Here is an 18,365-nt window from a genome sequence, read left to right on the forward strand (position 1 = left end):
AAATAAATAAGAAATTAAAATAATTGGAGAATTAGAGAGACGGGCTACTTGAATATAATTGATTCTGTTTATAAAAAAGAAATAAATTATTATAACTTATAATAAATAAATAACCTAATAGTTAATATATAATAAAATCATCAATTGATTATAATATAATAGATCATATATAAAATTTTATTTAACTAAAGACAATATCAAATTGATCTCTTATTTATTTTTTTTACTCATCATAATTAAATATTATTAAAATATTCACTATCAAATATCATATCTAGAGAATAATAATTAAAAAATAAATTAACAAATATATGTAGAAAATTAATAATTTAATTACATATTGAATCATTATAGTAGTATGAACGTCAAATAAAAAACATTAACTTTTGCTTTAAAAAAATTAATGCTTTTATTTTTACCACAAAAATTAATCATGATTGTTTTATTAAATTCTAACAAAAAAATTGATATAGAAAAACTTAAAATCATTTAAAATTAAATCAATCAACTGTAATAGATAATAACCTCAACTAATCTAGGGTTCTAAAAAAACTTTTTTTTAAATAAATATTATTTTGACAAACTAATTTTAAATTACTTAAAACATTTTTATTTGACATTTTAAATGTTAAAATTTATTCCAAACATGAAATAATAAAACTAAATTATTTTCCAAAAACTTAATCTCTTCAAATCATAACATACTATAAATATTTAAACTTTTAATTTCTATAATTTCTTTGATTGAATTCTAATCTTATCATTTTATTCACAAAAATCTATAAATATATATATATTTTTTTAAATTAAAATTGATTTCATATAGATTGTTTCTCATAAATGAAGGTCATATTTAAAATGAGATCTTATTTATTTATTTCTTATCGAGCAATTTTAAAAAATATTTTTCGTTTTAATTTCTTAATTGATGTTATATATTTAAAGACTAAATTATTTTTGGTAACTTACAAAATAAATTAACAAATTATGTTCTCTTAAAATTAGCATCATAATTTAAAAATTAAAAAAAAATTATAGTTAAATAAATTAAATTTTTAGGTAATAAAGATATTTTTATTAATAAAATATAGTTTATTATTGATAAAAAAAATTGTGCAACTAATAGCAAAAACAGACTATAATGTTAATATAAACTTTATTTGTAAATTATAAATAATTAAAAAAATATTTTTTAGTATAAGAAATTTTATCCCGTGCCTCGCACGAGTAGAGACAACTAGTATGATATATAGAAGGTATTTGGATGATTAGTTTGGCAGGTTTGTGTTTGGTTTAAGTTTTGGCAAGTTATGAGCTTAGTGAAGCTTTAATGGAGGTGAAAATGGTGATTTTTGGTTAGAGGTGTTTTGAGAGGTTGTGGAAGGGGTAGACAGCTTCTAAATGGTATTTAGAAGTTGTTTGAAACCTTGGTTGACACCCAGAACTTATGGAGCTCAAAATGACTTGAAAAATGCAAAGTTAGAAAGAAGGAGAATTTCAAGTTGTATGGTCACTTGGAGAATTCTGGTGTGTTTGATTTCAGAAGCAAAGGCCTCTATTTATAGGCATAATTTATGGTTTATGGAGGAAAAAATATGATCAAAAGAAGTTCACATGTGATACTTGTACCATTTTGCTTCTTCATGAAGAAACATGAAAGTTATGGTTCCAATAGTATGGTACAAGCATGCTTGGAGTTGTTGGTTGCTTTAAACATGTTTGGTCTGAGTTTTAGATGGAGTGTATGCAGAAGCAACAAGTTGGAAGCTCAAGGAGAGTGGACTTTGTGATTAAAGTGGCTTTACAATAATGGAAGTCACCACTTTATGCTTGAAATGGAATGAAACTTTGGACAATGCTTAAAACACATGGATCATAGCTCAAAAGCAAGTTAAATCATCTGAGTTTGGTGCTTTGAACAAGTTAGAGGAGCTGCAAGAAAAGAATCTTTGCATTTGGAGTAGTTTTGGTTCATAACTTCTTCATGTTCATGGAGTTTTTCAAGTGTTATGGAGCCTTGTTTGCAAAATCATATCTCATGGATGGATCCATGGATTTTCATGCTACTTATCTCTTTGGAAATCCCTTTCTACATACTTCAATTCACTAGTTAAAAGTTTCTTCAAACTCTTTTTGGATCATTGAGAAAAATGGCCATAAAGTTAAGGAAAAACAAGGTGAAAACACTTAGAAATTTTCTAAGTCTTTTTAACATAAACCTTCTTAATCCAAAATCTCTTAAAATAATCACTTTTAGCCAAAAGTTCCATTGTGATAAGTTGTTTGTTTTGCCAAGATCTACAACTTTCATGTTGGGAGATTTTTGAGTGTGTAAGCAAAATTTGGAGATCCATGAATTAGGTCAAAATACACTTAAAAATCCTAATTTGACTTTTTGTTGACTTTTTTATTCTTGATGAATTCTTTGAATTTTCTTTGATCAAATGTCTTCAATATCCATATGATGATGATTTGGATCCTTAAAAGTCTATGGTTGACTATTTTTCTCAAAAGTCAAAGGTTGACTTGCATAGTTGACTTTTTCCAAATGAATTGTAGTTTTGTGATTTCCAAATGAATCAAGCTATCCTCTTCATATGAATGATATGGATGGACTGTAATGTTAATTTGGATGCCCTTGAATCATATTTTGAGTCTTGGAGCCATCTCTTGATTAAAAGTCAACCCTCTAGTGAAATTAGGTCAAAAACCCTAATTTGGGGCCTCATGTGATCTTGAGAGTTGATGATCTTGAATTGGGCTATCCTTGGACCTTGATTTTGATGAGAGAGTCATTTGAACATGTGAGAATGTTTGAACTTCCTTGTGGGCCTCAAAACCCTAATCTGTCCAGTCTCCTCTTGACTAGTCTCCTGTCTTAGAACACAAGCAACAAACAATAATTTTTGGTATTTTGGTTAGCAAATGATGTATGCATGGTAATGATGATAATGATGATGATCCTACTTATTTGAAATGGGGTGGGATCTCAATGGTAAAAAATTGGGGTACAACAGGTAAACCTAAACCTTAAAAGTTAACTTAGTGGCTAAAAAAAACCTAATGACAAACCTAAGGGTAAAAACCTAAGTGTAAAACCTGAGCCTACAGTTAGTGGACAATACCTACCTCTTGATGGTTTCTATGGTTTCTTGATTAAGGTTAAACCTAAAAAACCTAATTATAATTAAAATTAAACCTAAAATTAAATCCTAATTTACCTAATTAATTAATTAATCCTAAATTATTAAATTAATTGACTAAATAGAAACTAATATTAAATTAAACTAATTACTAAAAAATTAATTAAAAAAGGGTTAATCCTAATTATGCTAATTAAATTATCCTAAGTGTATAATTAACTAATCCTAATTCTAATTAAAAATCTAATTATTAGTTAATTAACCTACTAATTATTAAATGAAATAAAATAAAACTAAAAAACAAAGAAGAAAGAAAAAACAAAAAGACTGAAAGAGAAAAAAAAAAGGAAAAGGAAAGAAGAAACTTGGGGCGCTGGATCTGGTATGGTTGATTTGTGAAGGTCTATGGTATGCTTGCACGCTGGAACCTTTGATCTAGCTTTGGTGGGAATCCATCCATTGGCAGGTGACGTCCTACTGTACGCTAGCGTAGGACGAGCGCATAGGATCTATGAACAAACCAAAACAATTACGCAATAAAAAATAAGGTGGCGCTGGTGGGGCTCGAACCATGGATCATGAGGGCTTTCCATCCACTTGCCACCAACTGAGCTACACGTTTCAATCAATAATAAACTGATTAATAAAATATACGTACAAAAGCGATAGGTAAATGGACTTTTGAAAGGACAGTCAACGCGTGGGCCCAGGGGAAACTTTGACCAGCCAGCAGCAGCTTGCCACATATGCGGAGAGAGAGAGAGCCTGTTGACCGGCCAATAAGAAAACCTGGAGATGCCACGCGATTGGGTCAAACGTTCCACATTCCACATCATCATCTTCAACTTCCGCACCTGCGGATTTTCCTGCAAAAACAGCTACGGATTTACCTGCGGATTTTTCCGCAGGTCCTTCTTCTTCAACCTTGTGATTTGGAAACTACCATAACTAACGCCAACCAATCCTTGCGCCTGCCCAGATCCACTAATTGAAGCATTGTGGATTCAATGGTGGTGGTTTTATTGCTTGTAGTGGCTTAAATTCGTGAAACCGAACCATGAGAGCTTTGTGCCCTAGCCATGGCATATCTTCATACCTGCATCGAAACTATGCAACGACGGGTCTAAACCCCTCCAAAGATCAATATGAATATTAATGCACACAGGAAATTCATTTAAATGGCACGATTCAAGAGCTTGGGTTTTTTGGAAAGTGACTTCAAACCGCGAGTGCAAGGGACTGTTTCACGAAGATGCAAGCTTCAAAGATGATGTGAATAGACTCCTGAGATCTTCAGGAGTGTGAATGAGTGGCTGGAGCAGTATGAATATGGATGGAAAAGACAACTCGAATTGGCCTAGTTTATGGAATTTTTAAGTGAATGGTTATGGTCTTTGACTGCAGGTTTTTTTCCGTCCCCCATGCATATGAATATGGAGAATATATATAGAGGAGCTTATTAGGTCAAGAAAATTTGGATGAATCCCTTTGAATCAAAGATTTGCTTTTGTTGGAAATTTGATTTACAAATCTTTCTAAATGTGTCCGATTTCCAATCTTTTTCAACCATTCTCCTCTTGCACGAATTTGACATCAAATAATATTTATTTTGATGATTGATTATGATTAAAACCAAAAGAAAATCATAACAAGATTGGATCATAAAAAGTTGGGCCCTTTTGTAAGAAAATCCATTTTTACCCTTATTTGCTTCATGCACCTCACCCAAAATTGACTAACTTTGACAAGACATATCTCCCTCAATTTTTAAGATATGAAAGTGTTCTAGGACTTTTTGGAAAGCCCAAGAAGTACCCTACAAGCCACTTTGGAACCTATTTTGCATTTGGAAATTTTATCTTGATGATATTGGCTTTGACAAAAAAACTGCTTTTGGTTGACTTTCAAAAGGGACCTGTAATGTTTTGGCTCATATCTCTCAAATGAAGAATTTTTGGCGTTGGATTTAGAGAGACAAAGTTGTAGATAATTCAACTTCCTTCAAAATAGGCTTTGGTTGGGAAATTTCTGATGTTCCATGTGAAAGTTATGGCTGGTCAAAGTTTAGTTGACTTTTAGGTTAAAAACCCTTATTTAGAAACTTTGAGTTTTGTTGATTTATGAACTTTTCTTGATGAATCATGACCAACCCTTGATCAAATGATGAATGTTACTTCAAAATATTAATATTGACCAAAAATCAAGAATTTTGACTGTATGTTGACCGCAATTGACTTTTAGGTCAAACTAGTCGACTGTTGACTATCTGAGCATTTGACTGAGCAAACTTGGGGACTGAGGCTTGAAACTTGGCATGGAGATAATTTCAATCATAAGAGGTCATATGAAATTCTTTTGAGGCCTTGATTCATCCATATTATTTGATAAATCCAAAACCCTAGCCTGAAGGTCTTTGATTAAGAGAGAGTGCATTCAGTCAATTTATGAAATGTCTTGAGCCATTGATATTTAGATGAGCTTAAGTATGAAAATGTGGAGGGCAAATTTTGGTGTATGACAATTTCGATTGATGAATAGTAAAAAAAATTTTCTATGGCTATGATTATCTAAAGATATTATAGTTCGACTGTGAATTCTAAATAGAACTTAAAGGAAATGGATTTAAATATTTGCAGGAATATAAAGGACAGTAATAAAAAGGTTTGACAGGAATGTAAAGATTCGACTGGAACGAGAAAGCATATGAAAGCAATTAAAGTAACTTGTATCGACAAATGTAAAAGGACTTCAAATGAAATTGATGGTGTTCTTACACATACATTATCAACAAACTCTTTTCTCTCGCTCTGGTACTTCGAGTATTTAAGTGATTTTTGTATAAAATGTGAACACCCCTAATCCTTACATCTAAGACTCCTATTTATACTAATTCGACCCTAACGATCTTTTTACAGAATCACGCCACGTTCGACTTTTTAAAAAATGTATAGATTCTGACGCTTCCACGCGTCCTTCTGGAGAAGACGAATTAGTTTGAATTTCAATCTTTTCCCGCTCGAAGCTTTGAAATTATCCAACGTGACTATCGAAGCGCTCTTCCACACATTATGAAATGTTTCTTATTCTTTTGACTCAGGACTCCACTTCGACGCATCAAACTTTTTATAAGAATAGACTCATAAATGGCCTTATGAAGCCATATTTCATACCATTCTTTGAAACATGATTTTCTTAAATCAATTTTAACTAAATGTCAAAATCTCCGACTAACAGTAACCGGTTACCATAACTGGGTAACCAATTTCCCATGCGTTCAGAGCCAAAAATTCTGCAGTTTTTACTGCTACGAAAATCCTCACTTTCTACCCAAAAATTCAATTTGTAATCAACAAAAAATCAGTCCAAACATAGAATTCGCGATACATACACAACACAACAATCTCAAACATGTTATCACATCAATTTCACCAATTGCAATCAATTATAAAGATTAATCCATGAATATCTACACTAAAATCTAACCTACAAATTATCCCCACATACCCACAATTATACCTCATATTAGAAAGTTGGAATCTCACCCTTACATTGGCAAAAATTTATTAAAAACTTAATTTTTTAAACAAAAATAGAACATCAAATTATAGTAAATCAAAGTAGTGCAAATATTTTGATTTACTATAATTTGATGTTTCATTTTTGTTAAAAACATTGGAGTTTAAAAATGAAATATAGTTGATTTAAAAATATAACAGAATGTTCCGTAGGTACATCTACCAAACACTATATTTTCAAGACCTTCTGTAGATGTAGCTACGAAAGATTTCATGGCCTGAATTAATTTCAATTTTTCAAAGGTTTACTATGTTTTTAACGCTTTCATAGATGCACTTCTGAAAAAAGCTAAATTTAAAAAAAAATACTTCCGAAAATACATCTACGATTCAAAAGGTTAATTGATATATTGATATATTCTCTATTTTTTTATATTTGATTTCTTAACATGGATTTTTAACAACATTTATATTCTTTAATCCTTTCTCAGCAGTAAATATGATTTGTTTTTTAATCGACACTGAATTTCAGAAACTGTCACTCTTTTTGGAATACTTAACATGGATTACTTTATTTACTTTATTGGCTTTATAATTAAGTATTTTAATGTGGAGTTAGATTCGTTTTTGGAATATTCAAATAGTTACTTTATTATTACTTTATTAGCATTCATTAGTACGTGGTAATACCAGATTTTCAACACAACAACAAATATTCATGGTTCTTATCAAAAAAAAAAAAAAAAAAACAAATATTCATGGTAATTTTTACATTTTCGCTTCCCAATTCCTATCTCTTCCGATGTGCTGAAATCCTACCCATTTTCAACCCCAAAAGATTTAACCTAATTTTCTCCTTGTATCAGTCCTCCACCCTATCTTCATCCTTCTCCGTCTCTTCATTTCCACCATCACCGAACAAATTATCAGTGGTTATTTCTTCATGCATGTAGTATTCAAGGTGATGATTTTTTAAATTTTTTTTTTTTTACCTTTTCTACCATTATCAAAGTTCCCTTTCTTATTTTGATACTTATCTTGCTTTATCTGATTCTGATAATCATTTCTGTTGTTTCGAGGTTATCTTCCCTCATTACCAGTTTTTTTTCTTTCTGTTGTTTCTACAGATGTAATAGTTCCGATGATTGTTTTGGTTAGCAGGTATACTGCTTTCCCTGGTACTTATCTTATTCATAAATAATGCTGTTACTCTGTTTATCTTTGTTATCTGCTTGGGTGGTCTGGTTAGTTTTGTTATTTGTGTTCTGATTGCTGATAGGATTATGAATAGAGTAGGCTTTTTTTGTTCTTTTCATGGAGGGCTTCTTCCTCCTGGTATGTTTAGCATACCAGCATGTTATGAATAAGGACAAAGAAATTACCACAGTAACTACCTTTCATGATGAAGAAAAACACCTGGCACATGATCCGTATTTTGAGGAGCCTAGACGTGGATTGAGGACTAAATTCTCTAACAGAAAATACACTGCAGAGTATGTTTAAGTACCAATGATTGGCAATCATTGGTGTGTGGAAATTTTAATGGATTGATATCCTGACTCTCTCCTCTTTGGAAGCTTCTAAGCTTTTCTGTTAAGCTTTTATTGTACTCCTCTTGCAATTAGCTTAGCCATTTTCCATTAATAAAATCACTTATTCTCTCCTACTGCCCTTTTGTTGCACTGTTAGTACCACTTTTACTTGCATAATTGAATTGTTGTGTGTACTGTTTGGTTGGTTTATAACATTTGATGCTCTAATTGAGCTCTTCAATGGCTGAGAACACACGCATGAAGAGTATGGAGAACTGCATCGGTGAAATACAAAGCGCTGCAGAAAATTCTTGAAGATTCATACCGCAGTCACAATGTGTCTATGCAATCTCGTCACCTGGATCAAGCTAGATTTGAACGGGTCGAAAATCAGCTTAGCTCCCTTCATGTGACGCAAAACTCTGTTACCAAAGCGGTGCTGACCTCAAGTTTGATGAGTCAACCGTTTCAGATGCGCAACATCAAATTCGATTTTCCTCGTTTCGATGAGTCAACCGTCTTACCATTGCCGCCGTGCACATGGAAAAAGACGTCGTGCCTTGGTTCCAAATGATTTCTCGTAATGAGCCATTTCAGTCTTGGGCCGTGTTTACACGGGCCTTGGAAATGGAGTTTGGACCATCTCCGTATGAATCCCCACGGCCCACTCTGTTCAACTCACAAAAACCACCACTGTCTCGGAATTTTACTCTGCTTTTACTGCATTAGCTAACAGAGCACAAGTCCTGAAGCCACACTTGATTGTTTCATAAGTGGTCTCAAACCGGATATCAAGCGTGTTGTGATTGCTCAAACACCGTCGTTGTTGTCTCGCGCCTATGCCTTGGCTAGACTCTTCGAAGACAAATACTTCCCTACACCAACACCAAAACCTAACAATTCCACTGTCAACAAGCCTTACCACTTCCCTGGCCCTAATTCCACACTTCGAAACCCCACAAACCCACCATTACTCCCTAAAACCCTAAATCAAACAACCCAAATTTCAAAAGCAACCCAGTGAAAAGCATTACTCGTGCCGAGATGCAAATCCGCCGTGAAAAGGGGCTTTGTTATTACTGTGATGAGAAATTTTCCATTACCCACAAATGTCCAACCGTCATTACTTCTTATTACAAATGGAGGAGGATGAAGATGGTCCACCACCAGATCCCCCTGCCATCACTTTACATTAACCACCAGCCATTGGAGATTCTGAGCATCATATGTCTTGTCACCTAATGCATTGAATGACTCTCATGGTATGGGCACAATGCGATTTCAAGGTCAGATTCAAGGCATTGCAATTACAGTATTATTGGATAGTGGCAGCTCTGATAATTTTTTACAACCCAGGATTGCTCATTCCTTGCAATTGCCAGTCCAAGCTAATACACAATTTAAAGTTATGGTTAGAAATGGGCATTCCTTGACTACATTGGGTTACATTGACGACTTACCTGTAGCTATCAAGGTAACACATTACATATCCCTGTGTACTTATTACCTATATCTGGAGCAGATTTGGTGTTGGGAGTCCCGTGGTTACAGACCTTAGGACCACATATTGCTGATTACAATGCTTTGTCTTTAAAATTTTATGTTAAGGATAGCTTTATTACACTTTATGGTGAGAAATCTAAGGGTCCAAAACCGGATCAGTTCCATCACATCAGGAGATTCCGACACACTCCTGCTATTGATGCTGCTTTTTACCTTCAGTTTTACAAGATTGTATCTAAGGATAACAGTGTTAAAGCTGATCCACACCCTGACATTGCAGCTTTATTACAAACATTTGCTGATGTGTTTGCTGAACCAAAAAGTCTTCCTCCAGCTTGGTTCCAAGATGATGCTATCACTTTGGTGGCGGGTAGCAATCCAGTGAAAGTGAAACCATATCGATACCCACAGTCAAAAAGCACAAATTGAACTCATGGTTAAAGAGATGCTTGACCAAGGTATTATACAACCTAGCTGCAGTCCTTTTTCTTTCCCCGTGTTATTAGTTAAGAAGAAAGATGGCTCATGGAGATTCTGCACGGACTATCGCGCTTTAAACTTTATCACTGTCAAGGACAGCTTTCCTATTCCTACTGTGGATGAACTTTTAGATGAACTCTTTGGTGCGCAATATTTTTCTAAGTTAGACCTTAGATCCGGGTACCATCAAATATTGGTCAAGCCTGAAGATTGATATAAAACTGCCTTCCGAACACATCAAGGCCTTTATGAATGGTTGGTAATGCCCTTTGGCCTCTCGAATGCCCCTGCATCCTTCCAAAGCTTAACGAATCATATATTCCAGGCTCAGCTTCGGAAGTCCGTATTGGTATTCTTTGATATTCTTATCCACAGTCCCACATGGTCAGCTCATTTATCTCACTTTACTGAAGTGTTACAGCTCCTACGCCAATATTCTCTATTTGCAAAAATGTCCAAATGTTGTTTTGGATTCACGGAAGTGGATTATCTAGGTCATAGGGTTTCTCACCAGGGTGTACAAATGGGCAAATCCAAAGTACAAGCTGTATTGGGTTGGCCATTTCCTAGAACTCTCAGACAGTTACGAGGTTTTTTGGGTCTATCCAGTTATTACGGCAGATTTATTCGAAATTATGCTACCATTGCAGCACCCTTGACAGCATTATTGAAGAAAGATGCATTTGTATGGAACCAACTTGCAACTGAGGCATTTCTAGCTTTACAGAAGGCCATCACCGTTGCTCCTGTTTTGGCACTTCCTGATTTCTCTAAACCCTTCATTTTAGAGACTGATGCATCTGGTACTAGCATTGGTGCAATTCTGAGTCAGGACAAGCACTCCATTGCTTATTTCTCTAAAAAGCTCGACAACTCTATGCAACACAGGTCTGCATATGTTAGAGAACTATATGCCGTTACTACTGAGGCTATGACTAAGTTCAGACATTACATATTGGGTCATAAATTTATCATCCGCACAGATCAACAAAGCTTAAAGGCCTTAACCGACCAAATGATACAAACCTCGGAGCAACAAAGATGGCTGCATAAGTTTCTAGGATATGACCTCACATCGAATATAAACCAGGCAAGGACAATCTAGCTGCTGATGCCTTGTCACTGTCCTTCTGTATGGCTCTGTCCGGACCTGTCAATCCTCTTTTATCACTTATCATGACTGCAGTCAATGCTGACCCCTCTCTATCTCACATTAAATTGCAATGTTTGCAGGGACCTTGCCAAGACCCTTTGTATCAAGTGAGACAAGACATTCTATACTGGAAGGACAGAATAATAGTGCCCAATGTGCCTAGCATTATTCAGTCAATTTTGCAAGAGTTCCATTCATCTATGTTGGGAGGACACGCTGGCATCGCACGCACCCAAACCAGAATTGCTTCTCAGTTCACCTGGCCCTCAATGTCTCGAGATATTAGACTGTTTGTATCTCAATGTCTAATATGTCAACAAGCTAAATACTCTACTGCTGCCCCAGCTGGCCTACTGAAACCCTTGCCTATTCCATCGCAAATTTGGGATGATTATTACCGGGTTGCCACCATCCAATGGACTCACGGTTATCATGGTCGTTGTGGACAGACTTTCAAAGTATGGCCATTTTACTGCTCTCAAATCTGACTTCACTAGTGTGAAAGTAGCTGAAGCGTTTTTGCACAATGTGGTGAAACTCCATGGCTTTCCAAAAAGTATAGTGTCGGATCGTGACAAAGTCCTTACAAGTTCTTTTTGGAAGCAACTTTTCAAGTTAAGTGGAACTACTTTGGCTATGAGTTCAGCCTACCATCCACAATCGGCCGGTCAAACTGAAGCAGTAAAGGTTTCTCAGAAATGGTACTTTCATTTCCAGCATACCTTATGCTATTTTTAATGCTGGAAATGAAAGTTTCTCTGTTTTTAGCCAACCAAATGCTGTTGAGAAAGGCCATAACTTTCTTGAAAGTTTCTCTGTTTTTAGCCCTCCAAGTGCAAACACAATTCCAACCCTTGCCATCATCTCCGATGAGCACGCCGTCACCGTTTTGAGTTCCTCTAGCTTGCATGACTTATGTGTTGCAAATCGTTGAGATATGCGGGCTTCCGTGTCCACGAGAACCTCTGACGCTTAGGTTGTCTTTTTTGCTACCGGAGACACCGATGAAACAACCCAAGCCGAAAAACCACACATGGGGATTTGAATTCCTGAGTTTTGCACTAGAAAAATTGAAAGCGATGAGATGAGAAGGTGCCGAGAAGTGGTCATACCTTTGTATGCTTCCTTTTTGTGTAATGGATTACGGAGGTGGGTTCATGGTTTCAGTACAAAACCAGAAGGATATCATGGTAGGATGGTCACTGCAAATCTGCAATGACGAACAGGTGCTAGAAATTTGCTTGTTAGGATTTTGCCTTGGGGATCTTTAAAAATTGGGAATTCACAGGAGAATTCAAGGAGTTTTGTTCATGAAGGAAGTTTGCAAGTGAAGCAATCAGAAGGGAATCATTTGGCCTTTGGGCCACAAATACACATTCCATACTTTCAGAATTTCTTGCCATGGAACCCGTGCTTCATACTATTGTTACAGTATCAAGTTTGCTGCATAATGATGCCAACTCATTGATCAAACCAACATGCATGGCGATTAATGAAAGGTCCTCAATGAGAATGATTGTTGTACTTACTGATTGTAGCCTTGAGAACAAGATTGTACAGTGGGAAAATAGCATACCATTCACTGTATCAACTGCCAGGAGAAGGACACATTTGAATTCTGCACGACGAGCAGAGAATTCTCATGGTGTGCATCAAGATGAAGATCGTGGAGTTGTTAACGATCAAGGAAACAGGTCATCAACTTCTAATAAGAATTTTGAAGCCAATGGTGCAGTTAGGGAGAAAACAGAATGGATTGATAGAAATGCAAAATTTGTTTTTGTGCCCTTATTTGTTAACAAAGCTAGCATTGTGCACTGCTGTTTTTTGACAATGTCAAGAATTAGAGAAAATGCAGTACCCCTTTCCATTAACATGGCTGCCTCGAAACATAGTTTAGTGGGAATAGATGAAGTAGAAAACGTAATAGTTGACTCGGGAGGAAGTTTTTCAGCAACACACTCAACTTGGTCATTATACATTTAATTCTGGAACCCAAGACATAATGATTTTTACCTTTTCAATCATTATCAAAGTTCACTTTCTTATTTTGATGCTCATCTTGCTTTATCTGATTCTGATCATAATTTGTGTTGTTTCAAGGTTATCTTCCCTCATTATGCTTACTGATTGTACCAGAGGATTCTCCTTTGTACCAGTTTATGCCTTTTATATAGATAACGTTTGTTGTTTCTACAGATGGAGTTGTTCTGATGATTGTTTTGGTTAGCAGGTATACATCTCTCCTTGCTACTTATCTTATTCATAATGCTGTTACTCTCTGCTTATCTTTGATACTTCTGTTTTCCTTCTTATTCACCTCCCTGCAGTCTCTTCGATTGTGAGTAGTGTTAGTTTCCTTATCACTCAATGCTTACTTTGGCCCATTCTGTTGCTGAGTATTAGAACTAGTGTTGCTCATATCTGCTTGGGTTCTCTGCTTTGTTCGGTTTGTTATCTGTGTTTTGACTGTTGTTTGAGTTCTGATTGCTGAAAGGTTTTTTTATTGTTCTTTTCATGGAAGGCTTCTTCCTCAGTATACTGTTTTTATAGCCAATCTTGAATACTTTCATTCTGATTGTTTGAAAAATTCAAGTTTAACTTATTGAATGTGTGATTCTCTCTGTCTCCTTTCAAAACAGTTTGGATCACCTGCTATAAACACAACGATTTGGATCACCTGCTCTTGTCTCAATTTGTTTTCACAAACATGGGATTCCCCAAAACCTCTTTTTCTCTTCTCTCGTTCTTCATTTTACTTTCTTCATCTTATGCAACTTCTCGCTTCACACTTCAACAAGGTTTTTCACCAAATCGACAAGATGATTTCGTCCCAGGAAAAATCGTAGAGAAGACATTTTCGTTTCTCGCTAGTTCTGATGGAACTTCTGTTGAAGATCTTGGTCACCATGCTGGATTCTATTCGCTTCCTCGTTCCAAATCTGCTAGGTAGAATTATTAAACTTATCTCTTTTTTTTATTTGTTGTACATATTTTCATTGTGATTTATAGTGTATTTTCTGCTTCTTCATTGAATTGTAGGATGTTCTATGTTTTCATTGAATCAAGAAATGGTGCTAAGGACGCACCATTGATGTTATGGTTGACCGGAGGGCCACGTTGTGCTAGTGCATTCGCTATGTTTCGTGAGAATGGTCCTTTTCAAATTAACAATGATTCGTCTCTTTCACCGAGTGCCTATGGCTGGGACAAGGTAATAACATTCTCTGCCTATGACATGTTTTTGTTTTGACGATGGTTCTAAATTGCAGTTACTGTTACACCACAAACATTTATACTGCGGTAAAATAAATATACAGATAGAACTCAAACTGTTAGTCAAGGCCCAAAGGAGACACGGGCCCATGGGAACTTGGTTAGTTTACTCTAGAAGGGGCAAGATGGGTACTTCCAAGGTTAATGAGAAATGATCTGCTGACGTGTTGTGTGAAGTTGAGAAGTTGAGAGGGATAACAACTTTCTGTTATTAATTAAGAAGGTGGATACTTGAGGGATTCATTCTGGTGATTCTATTTAGTTTGTTATGTTTCCTATAGGAGCATACACTCTGTGGCAGTTTAGGATGTTTCCCTTCTGTAAACCTTTCATTTCTATTCATCAATAATACAATTGTCTCCCTCCTTGATATTATGTGATTTATTTTACTGTTTTGAGAATTGGTTTCTAACACATACATATGACATTTAGATTCTTTTAAAGCCTTTGTATTATGCCTAAAATTTATTGATCAACATCATTGCTAAGATGTTTTCTGATTTTGTAGGTATCAAATATGATTTTTGTTGACCAATGCATTGGGAGAGGTTACAGCTACAGTTCGGATAAAAATGATATTCGTACAGATGAAATCAGTGTTAGCAATGATTTGTACGATTTCATGCAGGTATAGAAAATATCCTTTTTCTCGTAATTAATTTAGAAGCATTATAGAAAGTCATCCAGATATGAATCACATACTGTGAATAAATTATATAAGATTAACTTCAGTTTTTTTTATAAATATTACAGGCATTTCTCAAGGAACACCCTCAATTCGTTAAGAATGACTTTTATATTTCCGGAGAATCATATGCTGGGCAATATATTCCAGTTCTTGCATCCCGGATTCTCGAAGGAAACGAAAATAAAGAAGGAAATACTATAAACTTGAAGGTCTTACAATATCCTAATAATATTATTATTATGAATTTATGGATACAATTTTTAAACTTGTAATGCCTTAGATAACTTTTGATGTCTCTCTTTTTGTAACTATTTTTCTTCCATGTTTTGTTTCATATACAATAACAGGGGATTGCTATTGGCAATGGATTGATCAACCCAAGAATTCAATACCCAGCAGACATTCAGTTTGCAGTTGATAACAAATTGATTACAAAGGAAGATCAAACTGATATTAACAAGTTGGTCCCATCTTGTGTGGATGCCATAAAAACTTGTGGTACAAGATCTCTAACACACTAAGCACCTGTATTGTCAAATAACTTAATAAAATTTGAAGAAATCTTTATCATTTTGCATTTGCAATACACGAATTTATTACAAAGTGTTGTCATATAAAGGCTAGAGTTGTGTTATAATGTTATTGTAGTATGGCAGAATTTAAACGAACTTTGTAGTTGACAATATTATTTTTTTTCTAATTTAATGCACAAGCTAATAAAATAAATCGTAGAAGGAAAAATATCGTTTAGAAATATATTGTTTTTCTATAATGTTAATTTGTTATAGTTTATGTTTGATTTGTCAGAGAATGAAGGTGGAGATAGTTGCAGAACAGCCTATCAATGTGAAAAGATAGTTTCCAGTATCCTTTCCATTGCAGTCAACATTAATGTAAGTAATCATAACTGACCAAAACTTATTTTATTTTAAATTAATTTCAAGTTGTATTTCAATGAAATTGATACATGGTAAATTGTAGTACTACAACACCAAAAAGAAATGTGAGGGACCATTGTGTTACGATTTCTCAAATGTGGAGACACTGTTAAATAAACAGGCAGTTAGGGATGGTTTTGGTGTCGGGAACACAGAGTTTGTTTCATGCAGCAATGCAATGCCTAATGCTTTGAATCAATATTCGATGAGAAACAATGATGTATATATTCCAGCACTTCTCGAGGGTGGAATCAAAGTTCTTATATATGCCGGAGAATATGATCTTATTTGCAATTGGTTTGGTGAGTGATATATCCTAGCATTATAGGACATTTCAAACTCTTGTCATATTATGCTAATTTGCTATCACATGACAGGGAATTCGCAATGGGTTCACGCCATGAAGTGGTCAGGTCAAGAACAATTCGGGGCCTCGGAAACAGTTTCTTTTTTGGTTGATGGAAAAACAGCAGGATTGTTGAATAGCCATGGACCTCTCTCTTTTCTAAAGGTTAGTTTATAGTTTTTACTCATAACTATAAATCTACTTTTCTTGAGCGTTACGTTCCTGATTTCATTTTTGGCTGCTTATATTTATGTATTGTGCAACAAACAGGTGAATGATTCTGGACATTTGGTTCCTATGGATCAACCAAAAGTAGCACTTAAGATGATGGTCAACTGGATGCAGGGGAACCTGAACGTGGGGAACATTTAATCTCTTTTTTACATAATATTTGGTGGGTGAAATTTATATTCCAGACCACAAGGAGAATTTTGGTTCAAGATAATAGGGTAGTTTTCCCATTTGGAGAACATGCCTCCCGAGATGGTATAAGCCGAGATGGCGTAAACCACTAGCAATTTTTTCTTTTCCTTGACTATTGATGGTTTTTCATTAGCAACCTGATCACTCCCTATCTTATCTTCTTGAGTCGCAAATCTCGACGACTTCCCATGCTGGATCAAATCTTCAATTGAATCCTTGAGTTTATTGATGATTATTGACTTATTTGTTGTTGACTCTGTCTGGAAATTGAGAAATTGTTTTAATTATGATTGCATCGAAGTTTGATTGGTGAAAATTTATCTTAATCTTTTCTTGAGGAAAATCTCTGTTTGAAGTGTCCTAACATTGTCATGTTTTCAAAAATAAGTTTTGACTTGAACTTTATTAGTTTAATGGTATAAATTAAAGCATATGGGATGTTTTATAATTGTGTGATTGGATTGCAATCACCATCTGAGCTGAATTGATTTATCACCTGTTAGAAAAATATTTCAATTTTTTTTCTTTTCAAAATTCGAAGGAAATTTTATCTCCTATCTAAAATTTTGCAGAATGCATTTACCATCAAAATTTAAAAATTGACAAGGGGGAGGGGGTGTTAAAATTTTAAGCATAAAACATAATCAAATTAGTTAAATTTGTATTATTTTAATAATTTCTTTTTCCACAAATAGTTTCTCTCATTTTTAATGCTTGCTTCATACTCTTTCTTTGCCATACTCCTCTTCCTCCCTCTGCCATACTCCTATGTTTTTTCTCAATTTTTTTCTTGCTTATTTCTTCACATAAGGGATTAATTGATTCGCATATACATCTCTGAATCAACTCCATATTTAAGTTCAGGGGGGGTTTTTGGAAATACATATCTGAACATGTTTAAAGTACATATTTGGTGCGGACAAAACCCCTCACTCTTTCTATTCCATTCACACAAACACCAAAATCCTTCATTTCAACAAGTTATCGATTTTTGAGCAAGTTACTGAAGCAAGTGTTTTCGAGACTTTGAAGAATTAAGTGATACTTTTTAGGGTTTAGGGTGCAAGTGTCTCTTCTCCTCATTTCAACAAGTTTTCAAAAGCTCCAAATTTGAGTAATTTTCTAAGAATAATTTCTTGTACATTTCATGTATGTAATAGGTAGTTTATTATCATTTGAAATCATTACATAGAGGTTTAATTTGGAAAATGTGGCTTTTGGGTTATTATTTGAAGTTTATCGGGCCATTTAAGGCAAGAACATGCACCTGTTCATCCATGACTGTTCGCCGGAGTGTTCGGATGTGCATATTTGAAATTCCCTCTGAAGAATTTTCAGATATGCCAATCCGAAATGTTTCCTGACTAA

The 18,365-nt window shown here is 34.7% G+C and overlaps 1 protein-coding gene across 7 annotated transcripts; it reads left to right on the top strand.

Annotated features, from left to right (window-relative positions):
* The first annotated feature begins 7,368 nt into the window (after positions 1–7,368).
* On the top strand, positions 7,369–17,240 carry LOC131601864 (serine carboxypeptidase-like 48). 7 transcript variants are annotated; one of them, XM_058873771.1, is made up of 13 exons: positions 7,369–7,619; positions 7,786–7,836; positions 13,526–13,559; positions 13,657–13,667; positions 13,969–14,275; positions 14,369–14,540; positions 15,111–15,230; positions 15,356–15,499; positions 15,638–15,788; positions 16,098–16,183; positions 16,350–16,530; positions 16,606–16,739; positions 16,845–17,240. In XM_058873771.1, the coding sequence occupies exons 2-13, from the start codon at positions 7,800–7,802 to the stop codon at positions 16,944–16,946; spliced, it is 1,479 nt and encodes a 492-aa protein (XP_058729754.1). In that variant the 5' UTR covers positions 7,369–7,619; positions 7,786–7,799; the 3' UTR covers positions 16,947–17,240. The 7 variants fall into 7 exon arrangements, with proteins under 7 accessions (XP_058729754.1, XP_058729751.1, XP_058729752.1 ...); XM_058873768.1 differs by having other exon boundaries at positions 7,371–7,619; positions 16,272–16,530; XM_058873769.1 differs by having other exon boundaries at positions 7,371–7,619; positions 7,786–7,819; positions 13,430–13,559; positions 16,272–16,530.
* The last annotated feature ends 1,125 nt before the right edge of the window (positions 17,241–18,365 follow it).

The sequence above is a fragment of the Vicia villosa genome, linkage group LG5 (genome assembly GCF_029867415.1).
Source record: "Vicia villosa cultivar HV-30 ecotype Madison, WI linkage group LG5, Vvil1.0, whole genome shotgun sequence".
Taxonomy (NCBI): Eukaryota; Viridiplantae; Streptophyta; class Magnoliopsida; order Fabales; family Fabaceae; genus Vicia; species Vicia villosa.